The sequence below is a fragment of the Oncorhynchus nerka genome, linkage group LG14 (assembly GCF_034236695.1).
Source record: "Oncorhynchus nerka isolate Pitt River linkage group LG14, Oner_Uvic_2.0, whole genome shotgun sequence".
NCBI lineage: Eukaryota > Metazoa > Chordata > Actinopteri > Salmoniformes > Salmonidae > Oncorhynchus > Oncorhynchus nerka.
The window spans coordinates 49,420,255-49,442,809 of NC_088409.1; the positions used below are offsets into that span (position 1 = coordinate 49,420,255).

At 42.5% G+C, this 22,555-nt stretch overlaps 1 protein-coding gene across 1 annotated transcript in view; it reads right to left on the reverse strand.

Annotated features, from left to right (window-relative positions):
- The window catches only part of LOC115141381 (eukaryotic translation initiation factor 3 subunit E), a 43,363-nt gene that overhangs the window by 7,210 nt on the left and 13,598 nt on the right, over positions 1 to 22,555 (reverse strand). Inside the window, exons 5-10 of the mRNA XM_029680180.2 lie at positions 21,782 to 21,886; positions 14,461 to 14,586; positions 13,968 to 14,092; positions 7,901 to 8,027; positions 7,058 to 7,159; positions 53 to 162 (exon numbers count right to left, since the gene is read on the reverse strand). Of these exons, the coding sequence (XP_029536040.1) occupies positions 53 to 162; positions 7,058 to 7,159; positions 7,901 to 8,027; positions 13,968 to 14,092; positions 14,461 to 14,586; positions 21,782 to 21,886 (695 nt within the window). The remainder of the gene's footprint in view (positions 1 to 52; positions 163 to 7,057; positions 7,160 to 7,900; positions 8,028 to 13,967; positions 14,093 to 14,460; positions 14,587 to 21,781; positions 21,887 to 22,555) is intronic.

The following is a 22,555-nucleotide window of genomic DNA, read 5'->3' on the forward strand; positions in this document are numbered from 1 at the left end:
TCCTTTCGGTCAGTTCCCCAACTGGTGCTTTACGTCACTCCCTTGGTCTCACCTGATGCTGATGCACTGGTGGATCCTGCAGAAAGTCTCAAAGATGAACAGACGGGCATTCTCAATGAAGTCCTCCAGGCAAGCCACCAGGAAGAAGTCATTCACAAGCACCTGGAAGAGATGGAGGGAAATAAAAGTTAACAGTGACACAAATATTAGTGAGTATTTGTCTGTATGCATTTCTATAAAATACCACTGCAGGGTTTCAGGAAAGTAAAGCAGTTAAAATGAGGACAGAGTTAAATGACAGGTAAGCTAATTTGTAAACTCATTACTGCAATCAAGACTGGGTTCTGACTGAGTGGCCCTGGAGAGCCATAAAAGTGCAGGAGCAACAGGTTTCCCCCGTGCAGTCCATATTTGGGATTGAAGCCTCGATTTAAATTGTGGGAAAACCCAAGTCACCGTCAAATAAAAAAATGGAGCAGAAGAAAGCTTTTTTTTTTCTCCATACATGCGGGGGGGTCTTGCTCTAGCCACATTTAAGTAACCAAGCGATTTACTTTAGCAAAAGTCTTAAAAGGAGAAACCCCCATCTGTATAAAAAAAAAAAAAAAAAAAAAAAAGTAAACCCAGGCCACTCGGGGCGCTCCAAAAATCGACCACAAATCTTTTAATTCAGCTGCCTCCACATGAAAACGAGAAACAAGAACGGAGCCAGCCACTGACCACAGTGACTGTGACTTATCACCGTTCATCTGTGCCCAGGGGTGCAGGGTCAATTGTGCAGTGCGGGAGAAACCAATTTATACACCAAACTCTTAGGGGTTCTACAGCCACCAAAGGGGCAAGAACACCCTCTGCTCAACATTAGAACACATGGGCTAGGGGCACTTCCAGGTCTAGCTACACTGACAGACGGGCTACAGAAAAATTGCAACGTTTACACCGCCATAAAATAGCAGTCAGACAGAGCTACTTTAAGTGTTCATGAACCCATTGTGCATTCAAACGTTGCTTCAAAAGGCATACATTCCTTTGTGGTCATTACTGCGTTCCTACTGTCTTTGAGCACTAGTTCACATCACAGACCTCAGTCTTCATAAGTTCTCCAAGAACTCAAAACTCTGTTTGCCTAAAGCTTAGAGCTGTTTTCACCCTCCATTTCTGCTTGAAGAAAACTCAATTACACAGCACTATCAGGCAACACCACATTTCAGCTATGACAATGCTTATCTACGCATGATAAACTTTGAACAGCCAAGTGTCCTAATCACTGTCATCTGGGATTTCGGCCCAAGATCATCAAACAAGTTTTGAAAGGGCTAGAAGTGGGCTTTTATGCCTAATCTGATGAGCTCAACTTCAACATGCAAAAGTCGCTAGGAGAAAAAACACCAGGCGCTTACTTACATGACAGGGGGCGGATTCAAATAAGACTGGTCTCTCCACTTCACTTTTCAAATCAATTGCCACTCACTGTTGAAGGCTGCAGTGAAGACAGGGAAGTTGGAAAACAGTACCGATATCTGACTATTACAGCAATCAGTATCACCCAGAGTAATGTAGCCCTTTTGTTCTCCTCAATGACACCAAACTGATGCATTACACATGCAACCATCACTCCACAAATTTGACTGGATGTTCTTTTTCGTGGCGTGTGTCTGTCTGCAAAACCCCCCTGCCTTTATTGCTTTCAAATGAGGCCAGTTTGTGAAGATGTGTTTGCAGACCCATCACACTTAATGCACTTAAAAGGTGGAGTGCAGCAGCTTAACTGTTGCACAGCCACCCACCTCGACAGACAGGTGGTCCTGCATGTGAACGGAGTGCGCTCTGATGAACCCTTTGGCGTGTACAACCACATATTTGCGATAATTGAGTGGTCCCTGCAGCAAACCATTCCAAAAATGTGATTGGAACAGTAGCAACTGAACATATGGACGCTAAAACAGCATTGTCTGTAAAGCATCTAAACAATATGTACTGATGGGAAATAAAGGTCTTCAATCGTATTCCTCAAATTCACCTTTTATTGTAAGAAATGCTAACGTCATCATCCAAACATCACACAGAACACAGCCAAACTCATTCCATAAACCAGTCTAAACAGACCCCCCCCCCCCCAAAAAAAAAAAACTACCCAAAAGCTGGATTTGTTTAACATTTGCTCAGAAGGGTTACAAGGGAAAAATGAAATATAGTTTGAAAACAAGATGCGTGTCAGCTAGCTAACAGCAGCTAAATTATTTGATGGCAGGCATATTTGTTTATATTTGACAAGCGAAAACTCCAATCCCATTCACTGTAAGACAAATAAATTACAGCCAAATATGGGGGGGGGGGGCGCAAACAGAAGTTTAGACGCAAAATTAAAATATAACTCCTGGAAATGAGGTACCATAGTTACAATCTGATACCGCATCAAAAACTGGGAACTTGGAAATCTCCAGCTTCTGAGCTTCCCCAGACAACTGAGGACTTGCAAGATTTGGAATGCATGATTTGTCAGCAGTACTTAAAAACATGTGAACACATTAGGCTCCATACATACAGTATGCTGCAGTAGAAACGACAAGACGAAATACAGAACATAAGGCACTTACTTTGATAGGAAGGCACACATGTCCAAAGTTATTATTGGTAAGGAAAACAATGAAGGCGATGCATAGGACAACCAGAAAAGGTGCCAGAAGAAAAAAAAAAAAAAAGAAAGTTGGGCCTGGTCTATTTTTATTTTATTACCCCTTTTTCGCCTCAATTGGCAGTTACAGTCTTGTCCCATCGCTGCAACTCCCCTATGGACAAAGGTCAGGAGAGATGCGTTCTCCGAAACAAGACCCTGCCAAGCCGCACTGCTTTTTGATAAACTGCTAGCTTAGCCAGGAAGCCAGCCACACCAATGTGTAAGAGGAAACACTGTCCCGCTGGCAACAGCGTCATCTTGCAACCACCCTGACAGCCACAAGAAGTCACTAGAGCGCGACGGGACAAGAAAATCCCGGCCGGCCAAACCCTAGCCTAACCCGGACGAAACTGGGCCAATTGTGTGCCGGCTTATGGGTCTCCCAGTCAAGGACAGCTGTGACAGCATGGGATCGAACCCGGGTCTGTATTGACTCCTCAAGCGCCGCAGTGCCTTAGACCACTGCACTACTCGGGAGGCCGTGCAAGGCCTGTTCTCACTAGAGATGCGCAATGTCTCCATACTTGATCTGGGAAACACTGGGGAAGTGCTTGGGCACTATCTGACTCAGTAAAGCCTCAAATTGTGTGCAACAGTGAAATGGGCTACTTCATGTGTGAATTAATTTACACACTAACTCAAACTTCTAGAAAATAATTTGCAATTGACAAGTTCAACCATAGCCTATAGATAATTAGCGGGCAGCATGCCTTGGTTTGAAGGCAGCGGGGGTTAACTGTCCTGCTGCGTAACAAATCAGTACATTGACAAAAAAACTCGATGGGGCAACTTTTACAGATATTTGGAACTCATGGGCGAAAAAGATGAAGGCTTGTGTGTGTGCTGGGCCTGCTCTGAGAAGACTAACAGGACACTACTCCCAAGGCAATGCTGCTGAAGCACCTTAAGGAGAACTGGTCTCCAACCTGAGGAGTAACAGGGAGCAGCATCTGCTCCAACCACATGAAGTCTCTAAACAAGACCCCAAGCAGGGAAGTCGAGACCAACCTAGAGGGCTCTTTAAAAGTGTGCGAGTGTTCAACGAGCTTGGTGTTTGAGGGCATGTGTAAAGTCTTCGCTGAAATGGGATACAGTTCCAATATTGTTGGTTGTACGTCATCTAGCGATTTCCCCCACCCACCGAGGCATTTGCACGGGAAAGATGGAAAGATCAAATTTTTGGAGGCAGTGCTTTGGATACTCTGTCAGAGCACAAATTTGTCAGAGAAAAACTATCAAATAAAAAAATATCTCTACAAGTTAGTTTAGGTATGGGTTCCTCATTCGTTAAGAATCAGACTGGGGGAGCTCGAGGCTCTTTATATTATCTTAAAAATAGATAAGATGAAATGGGACCTTCAGTAAAGCCTAGACAATTTACTTCTGTGAAAGAGCCATTTGATCAGGCCAGATGTTTTTCCATTGAGTGTTTATCGTCAAGAAGCAAAGGGGGCAGAATAGCCCAAAGTTTAGCCTTTGATTTATCTGCAGGTCCAAATTAACAAATCATTTGGGAAATCTCAATTATACCCTTGTATGCACAGAATGAGGCTGGGAGATTATATTCTCTGAAATCCACACAGAGCACTGCACCAATTAGCACACCTGCTCGGTCTCCAGAACATGTCCAGCCCCTCTTCAGTAAATGAGCAATCTCCTGGGAATATTAAATCAAAGCACCACATAATTTACCCTAAATGATTGACAAATTCACACAATTATGAACTTCTGACCTATGTTAGGAGTGGATGAAACAAACCACAAGTTGTAAATATGTTCACAGGGACATTATCAACACTCACACCTAGGAAATCTTAATACCAATGGTGTATTACTAGTTCATAGTGTTATTCCATAGCATTTCAATCAGTGGTTTAGTCTTCGACCTACACTCGAAGATTCTGAACTGAGTGATACGTTGGACAGAACTACTCCCAGAAATTCCCTAAATGGGCAGCTAGCGTCTGATTAAAATAAAACAAATTTTCAACATTACCTTGGATGCTTTTTCCTTGTTTGGCCACAGTTGTCTAACTCAAGTCTCCTCATGCTATGAACAATTATGCCTAAATGTAATATCTTAAAGTGTTAGCATGAACACTTATTTGAGTTTTGCTACAAAAGGAGACACTTCATTCCCATGCATACAGCTTTGTCTGCAACCTTTCTAAAATTGCTTTCACAACAGAAGCCTTCTGTAGATGCAAGGATCCATCCTTCTGCTGGTGCGCCACAACGTACTTCAAATAAAAGGTGAAACATTTTGAGCCGAAGGGCTTAAAAATCAGCCATGGTGGGAACAGATTAAGTAGATAATTTCTCTTGCCATCCACATGTACTAGAGAAGTAATTCCTCTTGCCGAAGGGTCTTCCCTTGTACCTCACATTATTTCGTAGTACTAATCTACTCTTAATGAGGGGCTTCAATTCAAATCAAGTCTCTGGCTAGTCCGCACAAACGAAACAGCCTTCCTGTAAAAATGTCTGTCTTGTTTCATAAACTGGAATAAAAGGATTCCAGAAATGTTCCATACACACAAAAGGCTTCTCAAATTATGAGCACAAATTTGTTTACGTCACTGTCAGTGAACATTTCTCTTTTGCCAAGATAATCCATCCAACTGACAGGTATGGCATATCAAGAAGATGATTAAACAGCATGATCATTACACAGGTGCACTTTGTCCTGGGGACAATAAAATGCCACTAAGATGTGCAGTTTTGTCACAACACCACAGATGTCTCAGGTTGAGGGAGTGTGCACTTGGCATGGTCATTGCAGGAATGTCCCCCAAAGCGGTTACCAGAAGATGTAATGTTAATTTCTGTACTATAAGCCCCCTCCAACGACATCTTATAGAATTTGGCAGTACGTCCAACCAGCCTCACAACCGCAGACCACGTGTAACCACACAAGCCCAGGACATCCACTTGTAATTTCTTCACCTGCGGGAATGTCTGAGAACAGACACCCAGACAGCTGATGAAACTGAGGATTGTTTCTGTCTGTAATAAAGCCCTTGTGGGGATAAACTAATTCTGATTGGCTTGGCCTGGCTCCCAATTGAGTGGCCCATGCCCTCCCAGGCCCACCCATGTGAAAGCCATAGAGAAAAGGGCCTAAATGAATGAATTTCAATTTCCTTATAAGAACTAACTCAGTAAAATCATTGAAATTGTTGAGTTTATATTTTTGTTCAAACTAACACGCTGACCACACCACTCGCATCGGGAGCCGCGCAAAATAAAGTTACACATACGTTATTCAGTCAAAGTTGGTTGCCAACCACCATATAAAGTCCAAAGAAGAAGCATTGAGGAGAGATTACTAGAAACGAACTCGGTTTACCCTTTTTATCAACATGTGCGTAGCGGCACATGAACGAGCGGTCTGGTCAGCACGTAACTCTTAGAAATTAACTGGATTTGTTAGCTAGCTATACCTAGCGGCAAATAACGCTAACAATCACTATGGAAACTGTGTGAACATAAACCAGAGATGGGTCATTAGTTCAGATTGGTATGCAGAGATGAACTAAGTTCACCACCTACTACAGTCTGCACGAGTGAAGAGTTCTGCAGGAAGCAGCCACGGCAACAACCACCGGTAACCCTCCCACCATTCAATTTGACCCATCACAAAATGGTGGTTGGCGTTGCCCAGAGAGACGTTTTTGTACATTTTGAAAAATGTCCTCTTCACAGTCCACCGCGAGCCAACACCTCTGACGAATAGCTGGCTCGTTATTATTACCACATTTTTGGCACTGAGGACTAGGCCTAGATGGACAAAGGCGTTGCTGGAAGTAAAGTGCAGCCTTTATTTTTAGCTGATGCACTAGTCACTTCAATGGTAGTACACATCAAGCCATTACACACCAAAACAGAAATAAATTATCCCAATGGCTGTCTATGACACACATCTCTTGAGTGTCTGAACGCCTCTGCATAGACCTTTGCTTATAAAGCTTTTACTGTTAACTACCAGGCTGATGGACAATTACACGCCATCATAAAAATATGTCCAGACCAATGAGTCATAGGGTTTCCCAGAGGACTTCTGTATCACCCAAGTGACCTAATACAATTATACCATCGGACAATATGTATAAGCCCATGTTTAAAAATACATTTTAAAAAAGCCCAACGCTGTGAGAAAGCATGAGAGGTTGGCTAATCTTGCATGATCACTAACGGCGTTTACGTCTGTGCTAGCTACAAGGGAACGTTGGAAGGACTGGTTGGCCAATCCAAATCTCTGTAAATCAAGGAATATATCGAGAGCGGGACACAGAACAACCATTCTGAAAAGGATAAATTCCTCAAAATCTGTTGCACATTGATGAGTGGGTGCGTGCCGGGGGGGCAGCTGGGACTTACCGACTCACACTCCCTCAGTTTCTTCTGAGCGCTGTCAAAGTCAAAGTTCACATACAGGCACTCCACAAACTCTGTGATGGGATCTTTGTAGGTGTAGGACTCCTGGAAATGGAAAAGAAGATTTCTAACAATTTGCACATGCCGGTGTGTGCTCTCTTTATTGTTCAGCAGTGGACATAGCACAGGTTACACAGGCAAGGCAGCATGCCTCCAACCCATTACTAAAAACAAAAGTCAAATGTGGAGAACCATGGCTAACCAAACAGTAGAATTTACAAGGCAGTGAATAAAAGCAGATTCAAAAAGTCCCCTAAACAATTCCAAACCAATGCTAGGGGGGAGAGACCCAAGAAGACCAAAAAGACAGAACAAGCATAGAGCACATGTTTTAGTGATTACACAGAGCACACCGAGACGGCGCTTATTTAGCTTTCAGAGCCATTGATCTCTGAAGAAGCTACCGATGTTGGGTTTGGGAAGAAATCGGTACTCTACAATCAGACAGTCTGCTGCCATTTATCAAATGTAATGGGTTCAAGACCGCTAGCCAGGACCAGATCTCTGATAAACATGCTTCTCTTAGAGTATAGTCTATCAGCCAAGGCCTTACACTGCTCATACATGTGTGGATTCTGGCCTTTAATGGGGTTGGGTTAAATGCAGAAGACTTTTCAGTTGAATGCATTCAGTTGTACAACCTTTCCCTAATAGTTGGTGACATCGTGTGTCAAAATGGCCAATCCTACACTGACTGAGGTTGGCTAACATGTTACTGTGATAGAAAATTTGTAAGAAATGTGTTTTGAGAAATTGGGGTAAGGAATGTGTTCAGATTGTTTATACCTGCTGTATGACCTTGACCAGATCTTTCAGGACCTGCCGCCGCTTGCGAACGTCTTTGTTTGTGATGACAGCAGTGGTCAGGTAACGCAGGATGTGTGGGCACATGGTCTGAATGGCGTTGAGGTACCTGAAATGACAAAACAAAAGGTTATGACAAGAACAAATAATCAGGGGTCTCAAGGACTGGAGGAACTACATGGCAACAAAAAAAAGTGAGTTGATATTTATGGAGGTGAAGGCTATACGAAGTTGATCAACTGTTGGTGTATGCATAGGTTGAAGGGCATAAAGGTCTATTTTTGGTACACAATTAACTAAGCAATTAGGCCCATGGCATTTAGGACTTCTGACCTTATCAACCAAACAGACATGTGCATTGTAATAGCGCATTCTCTGCATGACATGGGTTTAAGCACTCCTTTTCATTACCCCCTGTATAAGGCAGAGGGGAGGAAAGGAAACCCTGGCCTCCGCAGTAGACAGATCACTGAGAAGGGGATCTGCCCAGTAGCTGAAACCCTATCCTTCAGGGCCTTGTTTTTCAGCCACAGGTCAACTTGCTAAGGGCTGAGCACGAGAGGGGGCCTTGTTAGAAGCCAATTAGAACCCTAGACAACATTCTTACTCTGCAGACAGTGTTACAAGTCCTTTCCCAACACACTTCCGTACAAAAAACTTGCACATACAACCCCATTCCTTTTCAAAAGGAGTGTTCAACATGAGTTAATTGTACAACTTCTCTTCATCCTTATCTGAATAGCTATCATTGACCCCCCCCCCCATTCAATCCACAGACCAAATTACATTTCTAAAGAGGAAGTGGGGTTTCCCTGCCACTTCCGGCAGCTCAGATTAGGATGGAGAAATGTGTTTGAGGGAGGGAACACCGCAGACAAGTTTAATTAGTTGAAACAATTACTGGGACAAGTGGGCCTGTGGCACTTGTGATGCTGGGGTCTAAAATCAGCAGTGAGCAGCCGGGCTAGGTGGTGAGTGATCCTCCACCTGGTTGGAGAACCCCCCTTTCCTTTTCTTTTGTAGTTGTCGGACTTCGTGGCAGACCACAACACCCCATGCTCTGTTCCCGATGAACATATGCCTACTCTCTCTCAAAGGGGTCTCCAATAGAGAGCAATTCCAGACCTGCCAACCCTGTCCAACTTTAGAGTGCCAGACGCGCGGGGCAAATTGGGAGATTCAACTTGTGTGCCGAATTGGACCCCCGCGAGCTAGTGCGTGCAGTTGGAGTCTGATCGCAATTATAGAACTGTACCAACTCAAGTCTATAAAAAAGGTTGGAATACTTTGACAGCATTCCATTTACACATATGGTAAAAAAGTCACCAACAAGATCTAATTAGCAGTTTCAAATGTTCAAAATTGATAAAATCTCAAATCTAGTGCTGAGGGATTTTAGAAGCATTTCCTATATAGCTAATACAGGACACTCATTCATTCTTCATCGCGCAGTCTTCTAAACTCCCGACTCCATTTAATGCCGAGATAGTTATTTTTGATAATACTTTTGTAATGCTTTTTGTGACATAGTGGGGCAAAAAAGTATTTAGTCAGCCACCAATTGTGCAAGTTCTCCCACTTAAAAAGATGAGGCCTGTAATTTTCATCATAGGTTCACTTCAAGAACCAGAAAATCCCATAGGATTTTTTAATGAATTTATTTGCAAATTATGGTGGAAAATAAGTATTTGGTCAATAACAAAAGTTTCTCAATACTTTGTTATATACCCTTTGTTGACAATGACAGAGGTCAAACGTTTTCTGTAAGTCTTCACAAGGTTTTCACACACTGTTGCTGGTATTTTGGCACATTCCTCCATGCAGATCTCCTCTAGAGCAGTGATGTTTTGGGGCTGTTGCTGGGCAACATGGACTTTCAACTCCCTCCAAAGATTTTCTATGGGGTTGAGATCTGGAGACTGGCTAGGCCACTCCAGGACCTGGAAATGCTTCTTACGAAGCCACTCCTTCATTGCCTGGGCGGTGTGTTTACTGATGGAAGGAGGTTTTCACTCAAAATCTCATGATACATGGCCCCATTCATTCTTTCCTTTACACGGATCAGTAGTCCTGGTCCCTTTGCAGAAAAACAGCCCCAAAGCATGATGTTTCCACCCCCATGCTTCACAGTAGGTATGGTGTTCTTTGGATGCAACTCAGCATTCTTTGTCTTCCAAACACGACGAGTTGAGTTTTTACCAAAAAGTTATATTTTGGTTTCATCTGACCATATGACATTCTCCCAATCTTCTTCTGGATCATCCAAATGCTCTCTAGCAAACTTCAGACGGGCCTGGACATGTACTGGCTTAAGCAGGGGGACACGTCTGGCACTGCAGGATTTGAGTCCCTGGCGGCGTAGTGTGTTACTGATGGTAGGCTTTGTTACTTTGGTCCCAGCTCTCTGCAGGTCATTCACTAGGTCCCCCCATGTGGTTCTGGGATTTTTGCTCACCGTTCTTGTGATCATTTTGACCCCACGGGGTGAGATCTTGCGTGGAGCCCCAGATCGAGGGAGATTATCAGTGGTCTTGTATGTCTTCCATTTCCTAATAATTGCTCCCACAGTTGATTTCTTCAAACCAAGCTGCTTACCTATTGCAGATTCAGTCTTCCCAGCCCGGTGCAGGTCTACAATTTTGTTTCTGGTGTCCTTTGACAGCTCTTTGGCCTTGGCCATAGTGGAGTTTGGAGTGTGACTGTTTGAGGTTGTGGACAGGTGTATTTTATACTGATAACAAGTTCAAACAGGTGCCATTAATACAGGTAACGAGTGGAGGACAGAGGAGCCTCTTAAAGAAGAAGTTACAGGTCTGTGAGAGCCAGAAATCTTGCTTGTTTGTAGGTGACCAAATACTTATTTTCCACCATAATTTGCAAATAAATTCATTAAAAAATCCTACAATGTGATTTTCTGGACAATTTTTTCTCATTTTGTCTGTCATAGTTGAAGTGTACTTATGATGAAAATTACAGGCCTCTCATCTTTTTAAGTGTGAGAACTTGCGCAATTGGTGGCTGACTAAATACTTTTTTGCTCCACTGTAGATACTAATTACAGTGCATCAGGTTGTGTGATCCTCGTAATGTTACGTGGAAAATAGAACTAACGAGATGCAGAATTAAAAGTATCACTGGCAAATGCGACCAGTTATAGTTTCGTATTTGCATTTAATTTATTTCACTGGCAAATGCGAGTGAACTGCTGGCACTTTAGAGCCCACTGAATGTCCATCTTATGTTCGCTAACGTTAGCTTGAAACAATTAGGGTTTACCTTTCCACAACACACAGAGTCGAAAAGGGATGCGTTTACCTACAGCTGACAGTCGAAAAATTTCGCATCACAACAGGAGGAGGGGCAGACACGGGTTAGCTACGTTGACTATTAATCTACATGTCTATTGACAAACTCGGTACATGTCTGTGTTGCAGCTCGAGAACAGGGATGTTTTTTAAAATTATATATTTTCTAGATATATGCATTTCACGTACCAACTACGCAATTCTCTGTCCATGTACGAGATCCAAGTTATGAGTAGAAATGAGTAGGGCCTTGATTTTAATATATATATTTCATTTAAATAATTTTAAAATTATCAAGCCCTACTCATTTCTGCGCACTTTTAACTTGGATCTCGTACATGGACAGAGAATTGCGTAGTTGGTACTTGAAATGCATGCATGTTGGCAGGTCTTCAAAGCTGCACAAGTCATGCAGTCATATCTGGGACTAACTGAGGGAAGAAAAAAATGTAGCATTCACCATACCCCACTTAATCATTTTGGAGTTTAAGGCAACAACAACGCTGTACTGGTTGCAGAGGACGCTTCAAAAGAATTGAACCAAGAATTAATTTAAAAATCAAAACGATTTCAACCCAGTGCGTGAGTGAGCGTGAATAATGAGGAGAGATGGATAGGAGGGTGGAGATGAGGGGTAGAGGGCGAGATTTCATTATAGATCACCTCATGACAATATTCTCACTGTGAGTGCCCTTGAACTCGGTAGAGGTTTTCAATAACACAAACTAGGAAGGCCTGATGCAACTTTTGCTGACTGTGGGTAACAGAGGTCAAACATTAAACTAAGGCCTAGCCACCAACTTTGGCCAAAGGAAGTAATGGTCAAGGGGTGAGGGAATGAGGCCAAGACTCACTGTGGAATTAAGTGGTTTCTTGACTGAAATTGCAACGCAAACACTCCCTCAAGTTTGTCCAAACAGATGTTTGTGTGAGCTTTTCATGACTAATTATTGGGCAGCCTTTCATTCATGTGTCACCAAGATGGCATAGCAGTCAGACGTCTTTTGTCCTCATCTTGTCTCGTGTGTATGTATGTATGTATGTATGTATGTATGTATGTATATATATATATAAATATATTTACAACTTTCTTCGCATACCTTTTTATATATATATACACTGCTCAAAAAATAAAGGGAACATTAAAATAACACATCCTAGATCTGAATTAAATATTCTTACTAAATACTTTTTTCTTTACATAGTTGAATGTGCTGACAACAAAATCACACAAAAATTATCAATGGAAATCAAATGTATCAACCCATGGAGGTCTGGATTTGGAGTCACACTCAAAATTAAAGTGGAAAACCACACTACAGGCATTCTGTATACTTCTGGCCCTTCTTTGGACACTGTTAACAACCCTCCAGGCAAGCTCCAATGCCATACAACTCCTTCCGTGGCCTCCAATTGCTCTTAAATACAAGTAAAACTAAATGCATGCTCTTCAACCGATCGCTGCCTGCACCTGCCCGCCTGTCCAACATCACTACTCTGGACGGCTCTGACTTAGAACACGTGGACAACTACAAATACTTAGGTGTCTGGTTAGACTGTAAACTCTCCTTCCAGACCCACATCAAACATCTCTAATCCAAAGTTAAATCTAGAATTGGCTTCCTATTTCGCAACAAAGCATCCTTCACTCATGCTGCCAAACATACCCTTGTAAAACTGACCATCCTACCAATCCTCGACTTCGGCGATGTCATTTACAAAAATAGCCTCCAATACCCTACTCAACAAATTGGATGCAGTTAAATCAGTGCCATCCGTTTTGTCATCAAAGCCCCATATACTACCCACCATTGCGACCTGTACGCTCTCGTTGGCTGGCCCTCGCTTCATACTCGTCGCCAAACCCACTGGCTCCATGTCATCTACAAGACCCTGCTAGGTAAAGTCCCCCTTATCTCAGCTGGCTGGTCACCATAGCATCTCCCACCTGTAGCACACGCTCCAGCAGGTATATCTCCCTAGTCACCCCCAAAACCAATTCTTTCTTTGGCCAAATAAATAAAAAATGAATTAATTTAAATTAAATTAATAACTGAGTAAAACTCAGAGCCAGACCTTCATATCTGCTATGTTGTGGTGGCATGTCATACCTTCAGTTGACTACAATCATCGGTTCAATTACACAAACCGGCAATCAGAATGGGGGGGTGCATTATAATAGTTTGTGTGTAAATTTTATGCAGTTCTGAGTTTCTGATCTGCAATACACATGGACTAACTTGCAGCTTCGAAAGTAAAGAGACCACACAAAAACAAACGGACTGAAACCACTTAAAAAAAATACCCCAAGTAGGTTTTTAAAGCAGCCCCCTTCCCAAAGTTAAGAGTAAACGGCTTCCTTTTCAAAATCAAGTTAGTCTAATAAAAACGTGTACTTTCTCCAGTTAGAAGGACCTGACCCAGGCGGCTGCCAGCTGAACCACTTTTAGTCTCTCCTGGGCCAGGAGCAAACCCTGGGGCCCAAGGTTCAGCCCTCTACTGTGCCTCTTCTTTAGGGATAATTTCCTTCCATTCTCCCCACCAAGAATGCCAGCAGGCCACATTTTAACAATCACCTCTTGGGTCACTCAAGGGTTTAGTGTGGATCAGTGAAGACACTGCACCTCAGACTGTAGAGATGGCAGCTTCTACAGAGCAATATGTTAAGGAGGGTTAGTCATCAGGTCTAAATGAGCCAACAGTGTTTTACAGAACTCCAGTGTGTCAGAGATGAAAATACTTACTGTGGCTGATACAGGAAGAGCTCAATGATGTTGTCTCTGCCTTTGGGGTGGTTAAAGAAGACAAATAGGGACCAGTGGATCAGCCAGGTCCTCTGCTGAAGAGACTGGAGAGGGGAGCTCACCGACTGGACAGGAGAGTTGTCATTATTTACTAGTTCTGATTGAAGTGACAATACAGTATACTTAAAGACAATTAAAAAGTTCAGAGTACTTTAAGAACGTGAAGTCTCAGTTCCCTTTTAAACGTTTTCCTTTCAAGCCAGAGGCCGCACCCCTGCATCCTTCCCAGCTATCCATCCAATACATTTAAAAAAAAAAAAACTAGATCCACATAACTGCTCCATTTTCAGATCCTCTGGAGTCAGGACTGAAAGGGGGTGGGGCATCAAGCCGCAACAGTACTTTGCTGAAACACGAAGCGGTCAATAAGAGAGTCGAATCTACGTAAGGGAATCAGAGTGCAGTGTCAAATTCTGAGAAGTGGGGCATTTACATTGTTATCGATAGTCTCCCTCAGGCGGGTGAGGTCTTCCATCGCAGCCTCCCAGTTCTGCATCAGGATCTCAGAAGCCAGCTTCCCCCACAGGGAGTTCAGGGCATTCCTGTCTGTGGCCGGGACCTGGGAAAAGACATGTCATACTTGTTAGAACATAAACAAAGCATCAACTCACACAGCAGCAGAACTCAACCCACCTGCAAAATGACCAGGCACTGGCAGATCTAATCCTGATAAATGCCTCAGTGTACAAACCGTGTGCTCGCACACACGCACGCTCAGGGACAGTCAGTGAAATAGTGGCTGTTGCCACCGCCGCTTGGCTTTGGCAAGCAAAACTGTTCGGTGGAGTTACTTTTCTTATTTATACTGGATAAACGGATTAAATTGTCATCCTGAGGGAATGGGACTTGACAGAAAGAGAAATGAATGTTTAGCTTTTTATAAAAACCTAATTTGCTGCACTTTGTGATACGGCAACCGCTGCATTGCAGATGTTCCGCAATCCTTTCAGATTACCACCCTAACTAGGAGCACATTTGAAGCATATGTGAGCTTCTCCGTACAATGTGCTAAAACATTGTTACTGTTATTTAATTAATGCTGCAACTCTTGAAAAATGTGCAGGGTGGCACATGGCCTTGGGAAGACAACACACACATCACTAAAGATGGACATAGGGCATTTCAGCTTTGGCCTTACTCTGTAGTCAAGAAAGGAATATGTCATTTAAATTTAGCTCTGCCTAGTTCAAGCTACCACCTTGGTCCCTGTGGTTGTGACGTTTCTGGGGCAGGGTCAGCAGGTGAAAGGTCAGCTTGTCGGTAACATCTCCATACCACAATTACATGGTTCAGATTCTATCTAAAAGGCAATGGTTGAAGAAACCTTGAGTTCACAACTCTGGGTTCAGATATTACTCCCTTAAAATAACTCAATTGGATATTTAAATTAGCAGTTGCAATTGGAGAGAAAATTGAAGATATACACACAAAATGAGAGTAGATGGAATGGAGGGCACATCTAGCATCTTTGAGGGAAAACTCCACCGCTGTTCCTCAGACCTCCGGTCAATCCCCTCTTGCCTTCAGCCCCTCTCTGAATGGACATTAACCTCTCTGAATGGACATTAACCTCTCTGAATGGACATTAACCTCTCTGAATGGACATTAACCTCTTGAACCTATGGGGGCGCCATTTCATTATTGGATAAAAAAACGTGCCCGTTTTAAGCGCAATATTTTGTCACAAAAAGATGCTCGACTATGCATATAATTGACAGCTTTGGAAAGAAAACTCTGACATTTCCAAAACTGCAAAGATATTATCTGTGAGTGCCCCAGAACTGATGCTACAGGCGAAACCAAGATGAAACTTCAAACAGGAAATGAGCAGGATTTGAGGCTCTGTTTTCCAATGTCTCCTTATATGGCTGTGAATGCGCCAGGAATGAGCCTGCCCTTTCTATCGTTTCCCCAAGGTGTCTGCAGCATTGCAACGTATTTGTAGGCATATCATTGGAAGATTGACCATAAGAGACTACATTTACCAGGTGTCCGCCCAGTGTCCTTTGTTGAAATTGCTGCGTAATCTACAAGCTGCACACAGTCATCCAGTGATTGAGAGGAGAGGAGACTTCCACGAACAATATATCATGAAGAGATATGTGAAAAACACCTTGAGGATTGATTCTAAACAACGTTTACCATGTTTGTCGATATTATGGAGTTAATTTGGTAGCCAAACATGACGCAGAAAACGGAGCGATTTCTCCTGCACAAATAATCTTTCAGAAAAAACTGAACATTTGCTATCTAACTGAAAGTCTCATTGAAAACATCTGAAGTTCTTCAAAAGGTAAATTATTTTATTTGAATGCTTTTCTGGTTTTTGTGAAAATGTTGCCTGCTGAATGCTAATGCTAAATGCTATGCTAACTATCAATGCTGTTACACAAATGCTTGTTTTGCTATGGTTGAGAAGCATATTTTTGAAAATCTGAGATGACAGTGTTGTTAACAAAAGGCTAAGCTTGAGAGCTAGCATAGCACATTTCATTTGCGATTTTCATGAATAGTTAACGTTGCGTTATGGTAATGGGCTTGAGGCTGTAGTCACGATCCCGGATCCGGGATGGCTCGACGCAAGAAGTTAATGAAGTGTGTATGGTGCTACTACTTCTGGTGGTGGTTTGCGCAACATCTGATAACTTTGATCAACAAGGCTACAAGGAGAAGCATGTAGTAGAGGCAGAGTTACCAAAATGTCTATCACTTGGAGTTCACCAACAACAGAGGTCCTGCTCCAGCCACAGAAACCTTGATGCACTGTGACCAGCAACAGCCTGGGTTTCTCAACACCATCTGGCAGGTGTTCATAATTTACGCCAAGCCAGGGTAATCCGTCTAGATAAATGACAGCGTTTGGATGCTTCATTTGATGGTAAAGGGCATCGAAGACAAATCTGTTAATGCCCTTAGGAAATGTCCCCGATTGGCTATCAAGCTTCTTTTTTTTTTTTAAGTCCTAACCAGATAAAATGCATTTCCAAAGTCTATGCCTGGTACATTGCCAGGACACTTAATTTCGGTTAGCTGTACAAACTGCATGTCTTGAGGAATGTTTCAATAACTTCTACAGCTTTTCAAGCATGTTAAAATATAATTGCGATAACCTCCTACCATTAACACAAAAGGAAAACCTCACGTTGAATCATGCCATCTATAGTCTTAATACAACTCTTCCATTATCACAGGCTAAATGCATTAATATATGAAATGATGCTAACAAGAAACAGTTGAAGGGATAGCCATCCTCAAAGTCACGAGTTCCTGTTTATTTGTTTTTACCTTTAACTAGGCAAGTCAGTTAAGAACAAATTCTTATTTAGAATGACGGCCTACACCGGCAAAACCTGGACCAATTGTGTTTAATCAAAGCTAGGCCTCCACCCTATGGCTCATGGGAACCGCCGGCCCACAGTAGCTTATGATAAACATCAAACGCAGTCAGTGACAAGAGTGAGGGCGGGTGCCTGCTGTAAGGCCACAGTAACCTAGACGCAACCCACCACACCCCCTTCTTTCAGACAGCAGAGTGGACTGTGAGACACGAATGATCCATGGATGGAAAAGGAAACCAGCTGGGATCTCTTAGTGATTGAGAAAAACATAAGATAAAGGATTAATACATATTTATATTACATACAAGAGATAATTTCACCTAAGTGTTGTTTTACAAGGTCAGACATAGCAGTACAGCACCCCTGGAGCAAATTATGGTGCCTTGCTCAAGGGCAAACAGATTTTCAGCTCATCGGGTCGGGTATTCGAACGAGCAACCTTCCAGTTAGCGGCCCATCGCTCTAACCGCTAGGTTACCTGCTAGGCTACATGAAGACTATTAGGCTACATAGTAACTTTTAAAATGAACTGCGACATAAAAAGGGGAAAGTCAGCAGCAAGGTAGTCTTCCAGAGTAAAACACACAAAGAGGAGCAGAAGGCCATTCATCCACTCACAACAGTAGTGTCCTTTGATCATAAAACAAAACTTGGGACTGCTTTAAATTACTTTTTTTTTTATTAAAAAAAGACCTCATAAGAAAGATTAAGCATTATAATGTAGGAGAAAAGCCAACCACAGTGCCAATTTAAAGGTTGTTGTTACATCGGTCTAAAAAAAGTATATATATATAAAAAAAGTTGTTTGTTTTTTCTGCCTTGGAAGTCCCTGCCTGCTAGGTTTGGCCGATCTCCATGTCATTATGGCAGCATTCTACACACTGCCTGACATTCACTGGTGGCCACGCAACAATAGTTTCAATACCAGGGTTTTTCCAGCAGTTACCTAGAGTTTCCATTTGTTGGCGAAAAGAGGCACATTTTCACTTACTGACCAGCAACAATAAATTTACTGTGCTGAAGAGCCGTCGGGACACTCAATCTTTATTCGCAACATCCAATACCTACATTCACTGATGCTATGAATAAGTTGCTCTTTTCGCGCTACGCCACACTGTAACAGAACCCGAGGCCTGGATTTTGCAAGCCTGGCTTCCTCTGTTTAATTGACTGGCTTTCCCACGTTTGATGACTTACGGAGCCTCACCTCTACCTTACAGGGGCAGTCTGAGAAAATGGGAGGTCCAAAACAATAGGGGGGGGGGGGAAAGAGAAATAGGGCAGCAGGTATTAAGTATAAAGACAGACATTTAGGCATTTTTTGTAAATATATATATATTTTTAAATAAATGAGCCTTTGGATTGTCAAGAGGAGGCAGCGGCTATCTGGTAACAGTAACTGCCCTGGCTGTTACTAAGGGGCTAATGATTTGAGGAGTGAATTCAAAACGGGAAAATAATCTACATAACTTATTTAGACTGAGCTAAAAAACCATAAAAACTGTGCGGAGAGGGAGCGCATCAATTGCATGCTTTTGATGTGGTGGGGTGGGTTGCTCATGTTTAATCAAGAGCCGCCATCATCTGGTCTTCAATGTCTCTCGCTAGCATACTTAAATGTGAGTGCATCACATAGAATCAATCAACAACAACAAAAAAAGAACTGCTTTGGGTTAAGAGGCTGTTCACAGAAAGTAGAGCTCATTGCTCAGAGTCTCTGCTAAGCCTGTTTATCAGGAGATGACACCAGCATCACCAATGTGCATGACCAGTCAGACATCTTCACGACAGAGGGAGAGAGTACCAAATGTCAATTACAATGGGAAACCTAAGTTACATTTAAGTCATTTAGCAGACGCTCTTATCCAGAGCGACTTACAAATTGGTGCGTTCACCTTATGACATCCAGTGGAACAGCCACTTTACAATAGTGCATCTAAATCTTTTAAGGGGGGTGAGAAAGATTACTTTATCCTATCCTAAGTTGGTTGTAATATTTGTCATTCTGATGAACATGTAAAGTGTTGATTTTATTCTTTGCATTTTTCGAGACTGGCTTTGGCACAAGTCTTTGCTATACCCCAGATCTCAAATGACAGATGCAACCCCCCAAAAATAAAACAATTGAATAAGACTTGGAAAACTTACTGGTTGTGCTCGTTTGGTTGAAGGAATTACAGGACACTGATAGTAGAGACGAAATGGTAAACCCTGGCTTTGGAGTAACAATGGTGTCTACCACCAAATGGTGTCTACCACCAAAAACGTAGGCGAGTTTGATCATCAAATTTGCAAACAGCTTCACAAAAAACAACATTGGCTTCTGAAAGGGGAAACACAAGGTAATAGCAGTGATGGTCTGTGTGACCATAAAAACATACCTCAGACTAAAAGCACCAACACTGGGTCTGGTGGTTCCTACAGTAGAAATGAACCTCATTGGCCAACAGATTATTTTTGTTTGGAAATTAGGTTTGACGCCAAGGCTTTCTGAAGAACATTAGGCGACTTAACTCGTTAAAGTCAACGATAGCGCAAAAGGTCAGCCGAGCATTCAGACAATGAGTAGCCCTTAGGTGCCACTGGTCCTGGAGAGAGAATAACAAAGGCAGCACTGAAGATCTGGTGGCACCTTCCACTGAGGTCACAGGATGTCCATTCCCAGGACTTATCTAGTGTTACACCACTCTATTGTGACACAAAACACTCCTCTGGCCTCCCCTCTCAGTCAGGTTACCACCTCTCTTGGCCTAAGAGGTTTCCAACTCTTTACAGCAGTGCACACAGTCCTACTGCACCTTTCCCATTCTCTGTGTAGTTCATCTTTCACTGATTTCTGAGGGCAGCGGGAGAGAAGCCACAAACACCAGCGCAATGATCCCTTTGTTTAGAGGAAATAAGATGTACGCATGTGTAACAAGAATACTGCCAGTACTTTCAGTGAACTGTAATTACTATCCGCCCCAACCCTATTTGATATTATCTGATTTCCAAAGCATTTTACTGCTGGTGAAAATGATTTAATCCCTCCTCCATGCACCACGGACTCTCGTATGTTAGCCAAAACAACAAAAAGGAAATACTGTGTATAGCCACACAGGTTGAGAAACGCAATGGAATTAGCGACAAAACATTAAAAACCAGCAATGTTAACCGAAAATACATTTGACAGGTCAAGCTCGGTCTATAGGTTCATTTTCATAATTTAGTGGAATTAAATTGGCACCGCATATAAAGTATAGTTAGAGAGGAATATTACCTAGCAGCTCCCCAGACAGCTGGTTGCCACTTGAAGCAAAATTCAGACCTTTGCATTTAGAAAAGGTGACCTTTGCATTTAGAGTGAAAAGAGAGTTGAGTCACTTAAACAGCATCGTATTTTCTGTTGGTCACATCAATTCTACTGTTTGGAACGAATTAACCGGGGTTAGTTAGTAGGCAAAAAAAATGTACATCCCTAATTCAAACAAGATAGGCCTAAATGAGTGGACTTTGTAGATGTATAGCCTAACTGGCAGGCCAGTTCTTTGTTTAGTAAACCTGTTCTCTCAGTCAGTTGATTATTTTTGAGTGTGCCTATTGTATGTAGGCATGTACACACTTTTTCAAAGCCCACCAGAACATGTTATGTAACTCATAAGCCCGACAAGGAGTTCTGGCTATCAGAGTTATCAAATCAATAAGTCGTCCACTGCAGCCCGCCCAGCGAGAGGACTAAAGAAAGATTATGAAGTCTGCTGCTGAACACTTGGCACAGTTAAAAAAAATTAAAAATCCTACCCTTGTCCTTGAACGTCAACTCATCCTAATACTGAAGACGTGTGGAGAATTGAATGAGGGAATGACGGCAGCTTTTCACATGCAATTAACTGAGGGTGTTCACTTCCACCTGCTAGCCCTTTGAAAAATTAAAGAACCTGGCCAAACAACCGAGCAGTGAAGTAGGAAATTCAATTTTTCATAACACGAGTCGAGCCAAAAAAGTATACATCAACGGAAACATTGTGTAATTCCAAAAATGCAATGTTAAGTGGATGTATACTGCTCATAATTTATGGCGTTTGACACGGTCCACTGCCGGGGGAAAAAATAAAAATCACACGAACAAGTGATTAATGCACAAAATGGGAGTCGTTCCTGAGAAACTAATACTTCTTAATGAAGCTTCAATCATCGTCTATTTGCCCTTAAAGAGCTTGCTAATATATAGCACTGCCCAATAGTGTCCATTTGTCAGTGGTCCAGTTATTATTCCAAAAACTACAGATGAAGTTTCAAGGGTACAAATCTGTAATATATTTTAAAAAATGTCTCTAGATCACAGATCACAGTTCGCTTGCTGTGAACATCTAGTACCCAAGGTCGCCAGTTTGATATTTCATAAGAGTACGCTGAAATAAGGGGTACTAGACTTACCAGGACACGGAAGAAGTAGAGGTACTCGGCAGCCCCAGAGTAGTTTCCACACTCGTACTGGAACTTGGCATATCTGTACAGAGTGTCCAGGTACTCCTGACGGAACTGGAAGAGAAGAGGGCTGATCAATGGTTTCGTCCAATAACTATTCAGAGCATAGACACATGACACCAGCAATTGTTTATGATGACCATATTGTCAGCTTTCTCACAGGCCTCATGTAAGATTATAGTCCAAGATGAGAGCCATGGTGTTATATCCAGTCAATATGCCAGACCACCCCAATTGGAACAGAGTGGCTGGACTAAGGAGGGCAATTCTAGAATCATGTTCGATTTCAGAGCCCATTCTGTTTGATTACCATCACTAATTATTGGGGTCAGCATGTAGCCGAGCAGTTCATATCTGTATTTATTATGGATCCCCATTAGCTGCTGCCTAGACCATTTACACAAGTGGGAGTGTTGCTGGTTCGAATCCCTGCTCAGACAGTAAAATATGGTGCAGAGTGCACGGTCAACCAGAGGTTTGCTGGTAACATCCTTGATACCGTTATCTGCTGTCGTGCACTTGAGCAATTTCACTGTGTAATTGTGTGTACAAGGAGCTCCATGTCAACATCCCATACGGACGGTCACAACATTACCATACGTAGGCCTATTTACTTCTGTCACCTGTGGCTATTTGGGAAAAGTCTTCAACAACCGACCTGAGCCCTATACTACGGATAAGGTATGAGGAGTCAACTTTGGTCAAGTCTGAGTTCAACTTGAG